At 44.8% G+C, this 16,766-nt stretch overlaps 1 protein-coding gene across 15 annotated transcripts in view; it reads left to right on the top strand.

The window, feature by feature from the left end:
- EHBP1 (EH domain binding protein 1) overlaps positions 1-16,766 on the top strand; it is a 226,290-nt gene that overhangs the window by 191,178 nt on the left and 18,346 nt on the right. For 6 of the 15 annotated variants that reach the window (XM_055713338.1, XM_055713345.1, XM_055713344.1 and 3 more), the window contains one exon: positions 10,587-10,661. The exons of the other annotated variants lie outside the window; for them this stretch is intronic. In XM_055713338.1, coding sequence (XP_055569313.1) covers positions 10,587-10,661 — 75 coding nt within the window. The remainder of the gene's footprint in view (positions 1-10,586; positions 10,662-16,766) is intronic. 15 annotated transcript variants of the gene reach the window in all.

The raw sequence follows: 16,766 nt of genomic DNA, 5'->3' as shown, positions 1-16,766 counted from the left end.
ATTTTAAGAGAGATTTGTTATCTTTCTTATGTTTCTAATTTCTTGTATTTTGAAGTATGGCAAAAGTTTCTGTATTCTTCGTGTCATCACACAATGAGATGATGTTTCTTTTACGTATCCTGCATGAAATGGGGAGTCTAGCACACAGCTAGAGCGGCTTATACAGCGTGGCTGTAAGGATTGTAAGAGGAATACTAATGCAGACCCGTCACTGCTTCTACTGTGGATGAGGGGACAAGTGGTGCAGCCACAATGAAAGAGTTACTTTTACATTCTTGACCGTTTACCGAGCATTTGGGATTTAAATTAAAACAAATGATTTAACAAGTCCTTCATAAAGATCCTCTTTAAGTTCTCAGCTTAAAAACATGATTTAGGAGAAAACATGTGAAAAGTGGAGTTTCTTACCTGTAGTTAACCTGGAAAGCCGGGATTCTCAAACTTCTCTAACTATGGTTCACATCTTAAGAGGCAGCCTATCTTGTGTGCCACTTCCCCTGCCAATCAGTATCCCATTTGTCATCAGACAGCATCCCTGTGGCAGTGGCTGCGATTGCTTGCGTGGAGAAGCAGTATTAGAAGGGTTGTGGTTTGTTGTTTGGATTTTGGTTTGTTTTGTTGGAGTTTTTTTAGTAGTCCTTGATGTGATATATTAGTGGGGGAAATCTGAACGTCTTTCTTGGCTGTGCCTTTAAACCGCTGTTGTGTCAGCAGTTTCTGTGCCCCCATGCATGGTCCCATTCCACCAGACCCTCATCTGCCTGGCTTTCCTGCTGGCTCTTCTCCTGCCGGCTCCTTACTCCCTCTCCTATACCCACTGCAGCTGCTTTAGAGGAGCTGCTGCATCACATCTTACCAGCGTCTCTCTTTGTCAGGATGGCACTTGGTTTTATTCCCTGCCTCTCTTCAGAAATTAATTCCCAATACAGACAAATAAGCAGTGTGTGCCTCCGTCTCCATCCCAGTTTCTTCTGTAAGGATCTGGGCTGCTTTGCCGCGAGTCTCTGACTGTCTGAGAGAGAAATCTGGAAACAAAACAGGTGAGTCAACACCGTACAACCTGCCAGCTTACCACAGACAACCAAGTGGTCTGCAAAGCCACGTCTGAAGGAAGAAAATAACCACAGCCTGATAGCTAAAAATGCCCTGAAGGGCTGTTGATGATGATGTCAGGGCTCTGCGAATACTCGCCTAGGTGTTGGTCCATACCAGAAAATGAGAGATGAGCTGCCCACTCTCAGACCTGTGCTGAAAAGTCCTTTGATACTTGGTTTCTCTGAAGACGCAGGCTCTAGGGGCCAGGAGGTCATGCGGGCAGGCATAGCTGAAAGGTCCTGCAAACACAACATGAAGGGCAAGAACCACAAATTAATTGGTTTTATAATTAACGTTCTCTTTTAAGCACATCTCTTTCTTAATTTTGTACTGCGTGGGATTGTCGTACTGGAGAGCCTCGGGCAGGTGGGAGTCTCTGCTGACCTTACTCCTCGGCAGCCGAAGCAGGGTGCCGCGCTCGTACAGCCACATGGGGCAGGGCCTGCGCTGAACTGTCCTAACGAGCGTCTGCAGGATGGCTGTCCCCATCCGCGTAGGAGCACATTTTGTGTTGGGATTTCCAGCTTTGTTTCCACGTGTGCCAAACCCGTACGAGATAAGTGAAACACCTGGGAGACACATGTGGTCACGCAGTCATTGCCTTAACATGGAATGCAAGCGCGGAGCAGAGCACGCTGTGCTCGTCTCGGCTGTGTCTGCTGGGGCCCGACCCGGCGTGGCCTGCGCCGCCGTGCTTGGCCCTGGTCTGTATCAGACCTTGACGAGGAAGAAAGCGCTCACTCCTCCTTCTCATCCTTCTCCAGCACAAAACTGGGGGTGGATTTTTTCCAGTGGGGAGAGTCTTTGCCACCTGGCAGCTCTTCATCCTCTGAGTTGGAGAGCCCTTTTTGTTGCTTAGCCAGGAGGGATTGTTTCAGGCTGCAGCTTGAGTATCTGTCCAGGCTACAGTCACTTCAGGCGAAGGACCATGTCTCCTGCTGCCGTGTACCAGGGCATGCAGACAGGTGGGCATTTCCTTCCTGCAGGCTGGTGGTAAGGCCAGGGAGATCCAGTGGCTAAGCACCGGGCGACGCAGGCACCAGTAAATGTGGAAGCGCTCATGGCTTTCACGGAACAGGAATAGCGCTGAGTGGGCGATGTATGCTCTCTGTTAGACCCCAGCTCGTGACACTGTTTGACTCCGTTAGACACGCTGCTGACTCTTCAGTGAAAGTCCCTGGTGCTTAGGGTTGCAAACAGAAGTTTGGAGAAGCCGCCCTGGCTTTCCTAGGGCTTCCGTGGCCGTGGGTGGCTGCAAGGAGCCAGGCTTGGGCTTTCCCTGCCCGAGTCCCTTCCCGGCACGGACCGGGAGGCACGGAGTCCCTGGTCCCTGGGACGCAGCCTGGGATGCAGAGGTGTCCCTTCCCCTGCTGCCCTGGCATCTTCTGCCCTGCATTAGGAAAAGGGTGCCTGATGGAAGTGGGCTGTGGGAGGGGAGCCCAGGTTGTGTCGCGTCGCCCTCCAGCCTGCGGGCAGCCCCTTGAGGGGGGGGAGGGGAGCCTCTGGCCCTGGGCCAGGCGGGAGCTGAGATTTTCAACGTTCATCAGCCAGGGAAAGGGTCTGGAACTGGCTGAAGCTCTGCATTTCCAGTGCCAGCTGCTCGTGATTTGACTAGAAACACTTCTCTAAGATGTGTGAAAAAATAGAAGTTATTAAAATCCCTGGGTTGCTGACTTCCATTTGAATCTGAGTAGTAACACTTAATATCCAGTAATTTATGTCACTGGTGGCGTCACCTCAGCCCTTGGTCTTTGCACTCAAAATGAAAACGTAATCACACCGTGTTCTTGTAGTTTAGTGGTACGTTGCAAAACTGTGAGGAGAGTCAGTGCTCCGGCGCCCTAGGCTCCGACGGCGCGTCTGCCATCGCTGGCAGGGTGTGAGAGTCACCCCTGGAGAAGGGGCTTCGCAGCACCCACCGTACAAAATACACCATCTCAAAACAGCCTGTGGGTGCCAGGGTTTAGAGAAAACAGGGTGCAGAGGTTCAAGTAAGAGGAATGAGCTGTACGATGGACTATAAAAAATCACATAATCTAATATCATCGATCTCCCATCTTCTGCTGCTGTAATGGCCCGACACTGACCGGTGACGGGAAGGATTAGCTTGCTTTCTCCAGGGCTGTACTTGCCCGTGTTGTGCCTGACCTGTTATGGGTGAAATAGTTTTGTCTGTACTTCCAACAGTGTCTTCCTCCATTGCAAATTCTTCTGTCATTGTGTTGTAAGGTGTCTATCATCTTGATATCCAAGTGCCAAATTAAAATGCAGAATTATCACATAATGCAATTAAATTAAAAACAAAGAAGCCTAGTTTACAAATCTCTAATCTAAATTTAGCTCTTTTTCAGTTACTATTTCACTAATTGCAAAAACAACTATTTGGGGAAAAAAAATAAAAATTGCAGCTATCAGATATTTTGTTATCTGACCACAGGGTATGAAGTGTTTTTAATTGTTTTTCTGATTAACTGCAAGCTCCCAAATTCAAGTAGAAGCATATTTGTATTTTCCATATGAGATCCTGTACCTTACCAATGGATGAGCACATTTGTGGTACTGTATAAGGATTAATGAAATAAATAAAAAAACAACCAAAAACCTCTGCTGCTGCTGATTGACCACTGATGGTAAATGTAATTGAATTAGCAGTGCACTAAAATAAATGTAGACAAAATAAATATAGACAAGAAAATCTGGTGAAAGCTTCTGTAATGTTTTAGATTAATAGGCATACAGAATTCTTCACATTTTTTATTACGTTGTCCCTAGATGAATTCAAAGTAATTGGGGTGGTTAATTTTATTTACACAGAGCCGTTCACAGCGCATTAAATAATAGAGATAATTGAACAAGAATTGTCAAGTGTGTACTGATATCAGACATATTACAGAAGGGAATGTGCATAAAACTTCATTTCTATGCAGCCATTGTTTATGGTAATTAAGTACACAGATTTATCCCTTGGTTGCCTTCCAAGCTTATGGCAACTGCTATTGTTGTGCTCCATTAATATGTAATCAGGAAATAGTTTAATTTTCTAATCTGCAGTTTGAGAATTCACTTTCTAACAACTCTTAATTACTGCATTGCCCTAATGATGCTCATGGTTAGGAAAACTGAACCAATAAACTCCATGGAAGAAGCCAGAGGGGATTATACTTCCAGAGGTGGTGCTTACTTAATAAACTTGTTATGCCTTCACCAGAGGGAGCTCAGTGTCCTTCAAAAGCAACTAATTTTATATTTCAGAGTTGTACGTACCCACGGTGCGAAGAGTTAACGTACGGTGTGCGGCAGGGGTGGCTGTAAATTTGATTCACTAGAGAACCAGATAAGCGATGCTATCACCGTTTTGGTATTTTTCCCACTGTATACTAATTGTGGAGTTTAATTGCACAGGAAATAATGCAGGTGGTTTAATCTATTGTTTTAAACTGTCCTCTTGGGTTTATTTTTGTCAAGTTTGTATTCTTTCATTAGCCACATTAGCTAACCGCAGTATCGCCAAATCTTGCGCAGGTAGATAAGCGCTGTGTATTGACAGCTATCTTTTATTTGCTCTTTTCAGGGTGAATCTGAAACAGTAAAGGGTTTGGGGGCTTTTAATCATTCCCGTTCTCCGCTGGTCCGTCGTTCACCTTGATTGTGGTTCCCCTGCTGCTGCTTTACCCAGGCTGCTCTGAGGCCGACACTGAAGCTCCTCTGGGCCTGTGGCGCGGCCGAGGTGGGAGCAGGGCCGTGGCGATGTTGCACCCTGTCGGTGCGGACCCCGCGCAGGGGCCCCGGACTCTGCGGGCGAGATCTGAGGAAGGGGGTCAAGGCTGCCGAGGTCTGCGGCCGCTGTAGTGTCCGATGGCCTCGGGGGCTCCCCTGGGCACAGGTGGCCCTCAGGGCGGGGGGCTTGACCAGCTCCGCGTTTTTAATGGCAGTGACTGTGCCCTGAGAGCCTTCTGCACGTGTTTGTCTTCTGGGTCTGGGGTGCCGGGCGTTTCTCCCCACCCATACCCAAGGTCAGCACCGCAGGTGCTCCGTGTGGGGCAGGATCCCATCTCCCAGCCGCTGGCTCACCTCCCCTTTTGCAGCCCTGAGCTTCCTTGTCAATGGGACTAATTACACAGTGAACCAAACAACAAACATTAGAAACCCTGTAAACACATATGTTGTGTCACTGCAAATTAACTCTTACCAATCGAAAAAGCAGCTTACGCTTTGTTGCCACATGTGAAAGGAAAGTCACATGTATTAATTAGTTAGCATTTTACACGGCTTTGAAGATATAAAGGATTGAGGTTTGTAAGAGGGAAACATTTGAATTTATTAATAGAAAAGGAAAAAGGTTGAGCTAAAAAAGTACAGGCACAAAAAGAGGGTTTAAATAGTTGATTTAGGCTCTAACAGAATGAGATTTTCTCTCCTCATATTAAATCTCATCCCGGGATGAATTTGCGCTGTCTTTTTGCTGAAGTATTTCATACTGTCCTCTGGCATTTGCCAGTGTCAGGGCACTAAAACTGGCATCCCAGGAAATGTGGGTTTCCTTGTAGAGGTGTAGAATAATGTGGATGTAGCAAAACACCTGGAAGGTGTATAGCGTTCCTGTGTTATACACACCTGTGCAGGGACACGTGCGCTATGTCTGAATTTAGTGTGGTCCAGTATGGTATGTTGCAGTACCCAAGTACGTATTTAATTAAACCGTACAAGTTGTCTAACATTGGATAATCAAAAATAATGCCAGTCGGGGCGTGTCTGGCTGTGTACTGTTTGAGGCATAAAATGCACAGGATCTTTATAGCCGAGCCCGTGTACAAACGAGGGGAGACAAAAGGCGCTGGGCCATGAGGTAGCTGCGAGCCGGGGCTGCTGGTGTCAGGACGGCAGCTTCCCTCTGCCTCCTCCTTATCTTCAACGTAGTCAACAGCTGTGGTGAGCCTGTGCCTTACAGCTATATTATCCAGAAGCCAGGTCTAGAATATATTTTTTTCCTTGGGTGGCAGCAGTATCTGGCTGGTTCCTTGGACAGCTTCGGGGCTGGCCGACTGACACCATTGTTAGCCACGCTCGTGGCTGTGAAACTGGTTTTTGGAACCGTCTCAGGGTCAAGTTGCCAGTAAACTGTCTAGGTTGCTTTGTGTTTCAGGATGCGCTTTTTTTTTTTTTTGGCCTTTTTTTTTTTTTTTTTTTTTGCCTTCTCTCACCTATTTGAATGATGAAGAACGCACTGGCTGTCAGGTTAACACAATAAGTCTCTATGCCCATTGCTTGTGATTATCATGCATAAGGGTGACTTGTTTGGGGTATTCCTGTGTCTACTGTATTGCCTCAAAGGACAGGTCATCGACTGATTAGTAACCTCTTTGCATAATTTCCCCTTGTGAACTCATTCAGGAATGAGTTTTCTACCTATGCTGTTGCATTAAAATCTGCATAGAAAGACAAAAAGAACTTCTACCAGAACAAGCCGTTCCACCCAGAGATAAAGCGTGAATTCACGGGGCTGAAAAATGGAAGCAAATAGATAAATATGTACGTATCATCAGGATATTTTTTTTTCCTGCCCTAGACACAAACGAAGGTGCAGATGAGATTGTCTGCTCCATTTGGTTACCATCTCGCTACTCAGGCTTTCTCAGGCCGCTCGATCACAGCTGTACTCACAGAAATGGTTTTTAGGTTTTTAACCTGGGAGATGCGCTCGTCCGTTAGGTTCCCGGTGAGTAGACATATGAAATACAGCGGTGGCATCCAGAAACGTTACAGCAAAGCACGTGCATTCTGAAAAAAAAAAAATTTCTCATTACACGTGGGGCGACTTGGAAATACTGCTGTCATCCAGGCTGTTAGCATATACATACAGGGCCAAATCCTGCCGTGGCAGAGGCGGAGGTGGCTTGCCTGAAATAAATGAAATTATCTCAGTTTCAGAGCAGAGGGAGATCTAATCTTACGCTCCCTGTTTCCATTCATAACCACAGCTTCCAAGCTGGAGCGCGTGGGGACGCTTCCAGGCAGAGGGCTTTTGTACGGAGTGGTGAGGCAGGGGCCGGGAGGGACCCCCAGCGTCAGCCCCCCCCCCCCGCTGCCTCCCGGTAAATCCGCTGCACCTGTACCGGTACCGGCGCCGTTCTGGTGGGGAGCGGGTGTCCTGCAGCAGGGCTGTGCAGCACCCACCGCCACAGGGGTGGGGGTGGCCAACATTCAAAGCAGCCTCGGTGCCCCCTGGCCTCCCCGCACCCAAAATGTTTCACCTTTGCGCATTTAAATATGATTTCTGCTTAAAGTCAAACTGCTCATCATCACCCTAGTTTGACTAAAGATTTAAGCTGACGTACGTGAGCAGCATAGAATACGTTTCTTGCTCAGAAACACAAACAGCTAGCCAGGCTCTAAGTATATTATCAGGCAAGTTCTTTCAGAAACGTATTGCTAAAGAAGCTTAACATTAATTATTGTAACTTTGGGAAGATTACATCCACACTAGCCTTGTAAGAAGCAGCATACACTTCTTGACCTCCAATGCTAGAGCTTTAAGACACAAGAATGGCATTTTACCAACTTTAATGGGATAACCAGTATTAATCTTTCAGCAGTAAGGGAAGAAAAAGTGTTTAGAGCATAATACCCTTCTGAGTTCTGATAGAGGCTGCCTGTTGTTTGTACTGCAATCATAATTCATTTGTTTCTCTCTCTTGTTTTGGTTTTGTTTTCTTAATTATTTAAGGAGAAAATCGTACTAGATTTTTTTTTTTTAAGCTAACCAATTTACATATTGGCTTCTAGCCCCAGCCGTTCTTTCTGTTTGAATGCCAACTTTTTTATGTGGTCTCTGTTTTTAAAATTTCTTGCCAGCAATATTTGTGAGAGCTCTGCTGTACGTCTAGTAAAGAAAAGCAGGAGAAGTCGCAATTGCCAAGTTGCAGACCTTCCAAAATTAATGGATTTCCTTCACTTCCATTGAATACGCAGCCTGCGAAGTGGAGAGAAAAAGATGTACAGTGTGAATGGGAGCTAATATTCCCTTATCGTAGCTGTAGTGCTTGGGAAGCACTGTGGTGCCTGGCTGTGCTGAGGTCAGTTATTTACCTTTCATAAATACGGAGTCAAAGTTAGGGTTTCACAAGGCATTCTCTAATTAAAAATTACGTTGATGCTGATGCGTGGTTCGTAGAATCCATAATGATCCGCTCCCAAATAAAGAAAATGCAGCAGGATTTCAAGCACATTTCTATTTACATAGTTCAGCGCATGAGATTGCTGGATTATGATTAATTTTAATAGCTACATTAAAAAATACATCTAACATCATTCTTAATTAGAATAATCTCTAAAGCCAGTTAAATGTTTCAGAAGACAAACAGTTTAATTAGCTAACCTACAGAGGCTCCCCTCCCCCAAATGTGCAGTAGTCTTAGGCTTGGTGTTAGCCTTTCAAGCAGTCTTAAACAATCGGATGAAAAGGGATTTTAGGAAGATTAGAGGACGGGATGCTTTAGACGTTGTCCGTTAATCATGAGATATGCACCATCTACAAAGTTTCACAAAGAAATGAGAATTTAAATAAAATTTACTTTGGTTATCTAGTTAGCATGAATTACAAGCTATAACATCCAGTGATAAGACTATTTAATAAATGTATTCTTTTAATTGTCGATATGAGCAAAAGTACATGCTGGGGTGTAGTAGCAAGTGATATACCAGATTAACATTCTGAAAGGGACAATGCTTTTTTCCCAGAAACCAGGCCTTTGTTGAACTATCCCAGGGTGCCACTAGAATTTTTTTTTTCTTAAGGGATTCAAACTAAAACTTCAAATAGAATTGTTAGAATTGGATCTTCATTTTCTCTCCTACCCATCTTCAAAGAATTCTGAAAAAGATCTGGGGTAGGTTTTTTAGCTTGGTTTCTATTTATTTATATTTTTTTTAATTTAAGAAAGATTGCTAACTTTTTTTTTTTTTTAGACATAGGGAAGTCTGAACAATTGATACCTTCCTCCCCTCCACTTCTGTGCTTTCTGCTTGATTTCTTCTTAGTTTAAAATTAGAGCAGTTTTTTGGAGCTAAAAAAAAGTCTGCTGGGAGGTAATAGGTGCTTACAAAGCTTTCTTCTGAGTGACCTAAACAAATATTTTTCCTGGAAGATTTGTCATCATCCTCTTTACTCTTGAAGCCAACAAATTTAAATTTCTCACCTAAATTAGTCTCGGCAGCAGCAGCAAAATGCCTCTGGCCTAGATTGAGGTGGTCTTCTTTTAAATAAGTTCCCCTGCTTTCAGTCCCTATCTACACACCCCGGGGGGAACTGTTTACCTGGCTGGGAAGCAAAGGGCAGCTCTCAAAGAGGAGACACTGACCCTTATCTAGCCTTTAACATGAGCAAAGAATTGCCAGTGTTGCTCTTGCTCCTTCCGCTCAAGTCCCCTGAATTTGTGACAGATATTCATGGTGCCTGGAGCCTCTCGGGGGGTGGGGGGGTGTGTGTGCAGATGGCAGCAGATCACCTCCTTTTAGCAGGGGCAGCAGCTGAAGCCAACGTGGTACCTGCCCTGCACCCTGGGAGAGGTGTGCGCCCAGTGCCTCCTCGCTACAGAGCCCATGTGCGCACTCAAGGCAAAAAAAAGAAAGAAAAAAAGAGAGGGGGGCGAACCAGTTCTGGGTATCTCCAAGTTGGCCGATGTGACCCTGTGCCACCTACCAGTGTGCTGGCTGTGACCCAGCGGTGTGACGCTCCAGCCAGCTGAAAGCGATGGCTGCACTCCCCCCTGCCCCCCCAGGGCAGCTGCCTGGTGGGGACCACATGGCACGGGGGGAGATCTGCCACACACCTGCTTCCTCCACAGTGCCAGCGTGCCCACCGGCTCCCCTGAGAGCCAAGCCCATCCCCGGCCCCCTCCCCATGGAATACCAGGACAGGATAGCTCAGATAGTTTTCTCTTCTTCAAAACATCATTAGGATTGAAAAAAATGAATCTCTTGCTTGCACATTTTGCATAAATACATGGTAAGTTATCAATTGATGTTCAAATAGCTTAATTGAGTTTGAGGGGGGGGAAAGGTCATTTAATTGGTCTATTGAAATGTTAACAGAAACAGATATGGCAAGGAATAGACTTTAATGGCTGCAGTGTGGCACTGATGTCTGCATTCACTTGCAAAATTGTTAATTAGGGCACTTTGGTAGTTCATTTGCTTTTGTATTGATGTGCTTAGTCCAAGGAGAGAAACTGGGTGTGTATGTGGTATTTACTGGGCGGCAGAGGCTTGCCTGTAGTCAGGAGTGAGGGAGAAAGAGTGTAAATCAGAACTGGGCTCTGATTTGTGCCAGTGTCTTCATCAAGGTGCTGCCAGGGTGGCGAGCCATGGCCCAGTGGGTAGCGTGGGTTTGTGTACCACTAAGTTTCATGTGTTTGGCACCTTTTTTTTTAATCGTTGTAGCAGTGGACTTGAACAACGCCAGAACGTGATTTTTAACTTTTTTTTTTTTTTAGCTTTTTTAACTGGATTAAAACAGACCGTCTTGCCCAGCAAGGGAGTGGATGTCTGTGTTCACCGAGCCCCTGGAAGTAGGTGTTATCTCCTTAAATGCATACCAAAAGAATAGATTCAATTGCAATTCCTGGCCCACAGCCATCAGTGCCAGTGAAATTACAAAACCAGTCCTTAGTATGTACTTTAGGTCCATCGTGCCTGTCTCGCAGAACATGGACCTTGAAGGTATTGGCGTTCTGGATGTGGGAAACTGCCCAGACTGTCCACCAGCATTTTTTAAGGGTGGTATTTGCAGGGATTAATCCTGGTGCTGTTTCCTAATAGACTCACTGGATGCAAAGCTTTATATTTGAATTGGCTGCAAGAAGGCCGTATTGTGTACAGTATATAATAATGTATTATACCCCGGGCACTCTTTATAAACAGAGGCAGCAAGAACAACAGCGGAGTGAAAGCCCAAGTAGCGATGAATCATCACTTTTACGAGAGGGATCCTGTTGTCCTGCCGGAACAGGAACAGGTTAGGAGAGAAGATGACATTTTGCAGCAAATAAAGTGCCGATCCTAAGAGCTCCTAAATGAAATGGGCTTTTTGTGCGTTGTGTATGCTGTAATTCCCCGCGTGGGTGCTGTGTCTGCCAGTGGTCGCAGCGTCCGGGGCTGTGGTACGGGGCTTGCGACCGAGCGTTGCTTTTAAACTCCAGGTGCTCCTGCAGCCAGTCGACACCAGCTTCATTTACTCGTATGTATTTGTGAAAGTACTTACGTGAAGATCACAAATATGTGCAGCACAGCTATGTAGTTCTGCAAGTTTAATCCCAGTCCCAGAAAGTGTCTTTGTGGCCCTATGCAAATGTATTTACATAGGAATGGTCCGGGGTCCTTTAAAGGAGGCAACAGAGTTAGAAGACTGAGGCCAACAAATAAATGAAAGTTTCTCTAAATCCATTGGATAATAGAGGCAGTGTTAAGGCTAACCACAGTGTTGAACTAAACAGAGGGATTACTCCTGGGTTTTGCATCAGTTGTTTTCTGCTGGGTGGCCTCACTTGTCAAAAAAAAAAAAAAAAGGGGGGGGGGGGAAAAGGGAAAAAAATTTAACGGGCGAACATTCACATGGCACATTTGAGAAAAGAAGTATGCTTAATTCCATCAAAGCTCAGAAATCAGTCATTAATTTATTCTAACCTCCAATTGTTGGTCATTTGTGAAACATCTGGCCTTTAAGTCGTAGGAACCTAAACATAAGTACAATGTGAGCCCTTCTAAAGATGGGAGCTGGGTGTCGCGGGGGTGCTGGGTTAGCGGGGGTGCGTGAGCGCACGAATGCCTGTGTGGTGCATAGGTTGCAACTGCCACTTAATTTCAGAGACTTTGAAACATATTAAAATGAATCCTTCAGTTAATTTACTCTCAAAATTAGATTATTGTTCATTTGCATCTTGGAAAAGTTCTGCCATTCAAAAGAGTCTCTTTCTTCATGGTGAGTTAACAGTTAGATATTTAGCAATCTTGCAGCTTGCTAGTCAGAAATAGTTTCTAATGAAGTTGAAATTTGAGATAGAAAATGTATAAAAGCTTTCAGGAAAGACATACCCTATTTTCCATATGGCTAAGTAATTGTTATGATATTTGTTTTAAAGCTGGACTTAGACACTCCTGAGTGCCCTCTAATTTGATATGGCTGGTCCCGGCGATTCTTCTGGAGGAAACTTTCGTAGTAGAATGCAGTGAAGGAGATAAATAATTTTGCAGCTATAAGCACGTTGCAAAGTATAGAAAATAATTCGGTCGCCTTTACTGTTGTACGGATAACAGTCTCCAGGTTATTTGCCTCTGCTGGGAGCTGGAACCTGAGTGAAAAGGAACTGAGCGATTAAACGCAGATTTGAAATTAAGGTGGCATCTCAGAGCTGGCAAAATTCTGCCTTTTGTTAAGCTTAAAATAACACGTGCTATTTAGTTCTCAGGCCTGGGGGGCTGTTTTTAGTTGGGGAGGGAATACAGTTCTTCACGTATAGCTTCGACGTTGCAACGCAGAGCGAGATTGGATTTTAAATGGGATGGAAAATTTTAGACCTGGCAGTCCGCAGGGCTGCAGGGGTACCTCGGAGCTGCCTGTTCCCCAGCACTTACCTGCTTGTACTGGTTTGTTGGTTTGAAGGACCGGTGTTCCCTTTTTGGCTGGACTGTTTGCTCCTCTGGACCATCAGAGGCTGCAGCTCCAAGGCTGTTTTGATGATAATGATAATGATGTTATCCAGGCGCATAACAAAAAGAAACAATTTTGAGGGTTTTCTATAAAGCAGCTCTTTCTCTTAGTATTTGTTTATCCTTTCCCCCTTACTAAGTAAGTAAATCTTTAATCCCCACTCCATTGTAAAATTTACTGTATCCAAGACCCGACCATTGTAACTCCTTTCAGGCTGGGTTTTATCCTTTCCTACTAAAGGGATATCTGTGATTTTGGCAGCCTGACACACATTACATTAGAAAAACCCAGTGAGTAAATTAGGAGTGACTTAATGTGTTCTGATGCTTAGCATTGCCTTGCTCCTGCCATGCGGCTGGAACGTAGCGTGGGGAGCCCATGGGTGGTGGCGGGGCGCACGGTAGCCCATGGGTGCTGGTGGCGGCGGGGTGCGCGGGTGGCACGGGCACACGTATGTACGACCCGCCAACACAATATATAAAAAGTCACGTTTCAACTTTGTTAGAGCCCTTGTTTCTCAGGCACTGATGTCCAAAGTACTGGTAGGATAGTGGAGATGAGAGGGAGGGAAAAAAGAATCTCTTTAAACAGCTTGTGAAATGTAATGTTTGAAACGGCTCTTTGAGAGCGTGCAGATTATGGCCCGCGCAGTGACTCTTCCCAGCTCTCTGGGAAATGAGCTGTTGACATTCTTTTGGGTCATCATCCGAGATAGGAGGGCAACCACAAGGATTTAGCAGATAAATTCATCGAAAAAGACCTTTATCCATTTCATTGCAACTTGGAAACGTTCATGTCGAATCGCAGCATTAATGTAGCCCTTTTAGCCCTTCAAAGTGAGCCTTATGTTTAAAAAAAAAAAAATCTAAAAAAAATATAAATCAAATGACCAGAGTAATAACTTCTTTAGGTCTTCTAAGAGGTAGTTCATTATTTACATAATTCTGGAGCATAAACCCATCTTTCCTTCAAGAGCCTCTGAAATAGAATTGGGGATCTTATATGGTGAAAGAGTCTCTTTTGAATTCTAATCAACTGGATCTGTCTCAAATTCATTTCTAGTTTGTTGTAAACAGTGGAATTTAAATTAATTTCTCCTTATCTTGTCTTTTGAAGAAAATTAGCAACACATTTCAAAGGTTTTATTTTTAAATACAGCTCACTTTATTCGGGGGGTTTGTTCCTTTTTTTTTTTTTTTTTCTTTTTTAACTTTATAAACCAGGTTCCGGGCAGGATGGGTTTTGACAGCCAGATGACAATTATGCATTAGCATAGGTGATTATGAAATAAAGAAGGGGGGAAAAAAAAACTTTTTGACTTGAACTCAAATGATACTATATAGGCTGAATGCGCAGGCGAGGTTCCCACAATGCACTGTGAAACCCAGGCTAACAACCACCCCGCTGCGCTGAAAACCCCCAAAAAAGACAAAAGCACAATGAAATAGAAAGCTTACCACCGGTAGCTTTCAAAACGACAAACTAGGCAAACTATACATCTCCACCACTCCAATTTTGTCAGAATGCTAATGAGCTTGCTCTGATCTTTACTCGGCTTCCCGTGTTTTCTACATCTTCAAGGACCACATGGCGCTAGCAAAATAAAGACAACTAAATGAGAATTTTGAATGCTTTTTGTGTTAGGACCTGGTGCCTTTCAGTTGACGCACTCGTTGAATATTCTCAACTTAAAAGCGTACAACAGGGGGCTGGGTATGAACTTTTTAGCAGGGGGAAATTTGTACAAAAGTAAATGAGTGTGATGAGGAAAATATGAGAAAAATTTCTGATTAATTTCCACTCTATAATATCAATGACACCTTCAGCCCCTCTCATACTACTCTAACAAGAGATGCTGATAAAAGATGAATGATTCTGTGTTGTTCACAGTGAATGTTTAGTGGTTTTTTAATAGCGGCATTCTACATGAAAGGCACCAGGAAGTACTCTGCATTAGCAGTTGAGATCACTAGTTAATAGGATGATGTCTTTTAGCTTTTGTCGCAAGATTATTAGAAAGGATGGGTTTCTGTTCTCATCCCAGCATACTTTGGAGTGCTTGTTGAGTACAAGTGGTAAAATACAGGTTTCTTGGTATTGTTTTGCATGCAAAGTAAAATCCCTTTTAATGCAACACCTTTTACTTTTTTCCTCTTTTTTTTTTTTTTTTTTTTGTTACCAGGTGATTTTTGTCATTGATCTCTTATCTGCCCCCTTTAGCTGTATTAATCACTTGGAGTGGTCTGCTTCTCAATGGGGGCCTGATGATGTATATGTGTATAGATTCACTATCAAAAATAAATCCCTTATATGCTCTGCACCTTCACAAACCTGATTATCGGGCTGTATTTACCAGTCTGTATTATACCGTCTCGAATGCTTCTTGCTGGAGTCGTCCAGTCTGCAATACGAATCCGCACTAGCGGAGGGAGGGCTAGGCTAGGAGGAGGCATCCCTCTGCCTAAGCCAGATTTTGTCTTTTAAAAACAATTGAATTGATAATTCTCCTTGGGATTCTCAAAAGCAAATGCATTTTTGTATTCACCCGTGTCAGGGCTTGGGGAGGAAAATGATGAATGTTCAGTTTTGCCTGAGAGATGAACTCCATGTAAAAATTGGTTTCGTTACCGTCTTCAGGCTCGCAAGCAGCCAGTGTGAAAAATACCGGTGTGTATACGTAAGGAGAAAAAATCATCATGGTCTTTTCATATTTCCGTATCTCGCCTAAATCAGAAAGAATGAATTAATAACACCGTCAGTTTTATAGCGGTTTGCCAGCCCTGCTCTCCTGCCCTGCTGTTCTGCCTGGCTCAGCACGGTTAACCTCAGGTGAGCTGGGAACCTGCCAAACCACAGGGTGGTGGAGGGATGTCCAGCAGGGCTGAGCAAGACCAAGATGCGCACGAAGCGCAGCGAGCGGGCGGACGGTCTGGCAGCAGCAGAAAATGTAACAGTATCACTGCAAACATCATCTTTACCGCTTACCTTTTTGCATTTAGCATAAACAGGGAGTGAAAGCATTTCCAAAAAATTCTGAGCCTGTGAATGAACGTGTGTGACGCTGGTTTGGGTTTTGCTGCTGCCAGTTTGCGAGCACTCCCTGTGGGGAACGCGGAACGGTTGGGAGGCCAGAGGGGTGTCACCAACAGCGGTTTGTGCTGGACAAGAGAAAAGGTTTTGACACGAGCATAAGAATTAGCGATTTTTACTGTAACATGATAACCATTCACAAAAATATGCATTGGTAGTTACTGCCTTTTTTTTTCTTCTTTTTTGAGGCAAAGCAATATTATAAAGCACTCAATGAGATGCTCCTCTGCCCGGTGTTCAGGAACGTTGACTTGCCGCCAGGGTTATAGTCATGGCGGTTTTGGCAACTACCAAAGCCCCGGGTGGAAGAAGTGCAATGACGTTATGGTGGATGTCCTGCTTACAACACAGTGACTGCGCCCCTGCGTTGCATCCAAGTGCGATCTGACCGCCCTGCATGCCGCTGCGGCCGGTGGCGTTCCGTAGGGATGCCTGCTAGCACGGAATCTGTGCAGGGCGGGGGTGTTCGTGAGAATTGGTTAATGCAAATAAACCGGCACCTAGGAAGCGGTTCTCCTGACAGGAGTCTTCAGGGTCCAGGTCATTCATACGTGAACTTCTTGAGGCTTGTCAGCCTTGCTCCAGTTTCCATCCTGGTGCCTCCACACTCTCTTACTGGCAAGCTCTTTCCTCTCCAGTCTCCATCTCCTCCCATTAGCAGTTCCTGTGAAGCAGTCTTGACTTGCTTTTGGTAAAGGGAGACCGTCTGGCCACGCTTTTCCAAATACCTGGCATTTCTGCAGCTGTGGAGCTTCTGCAAAACGAATGCACCACGGCAAACTCGGGGGTTCACACTTCTGACTGTAATTCGCCATGTCTTTACAGCCTTAGATCTGCGTGTAGGTAGGCAGACGTTCCCAGGAGACCTTTCCAAGGC

This window comes from Falco cherrug, chromosome 6 (assembly GCF_023634085.1).
Source record: "Falco cherrug isolate bFalChe1 chromosome 6, bFalChe1.pri, whole genome shotgun sequence".
NCBI classification, from domain to species: domain Eukaryota; kingdom Metazoa; phylum Chordata; class Aves; order Falconiformes; family Falconidae; genus Falco; species Falco cherrug.
Note: the sequence above shows the minus strand (reverse complement) of the source record. Positions and strands in the feature narration are given on the sequence as shown.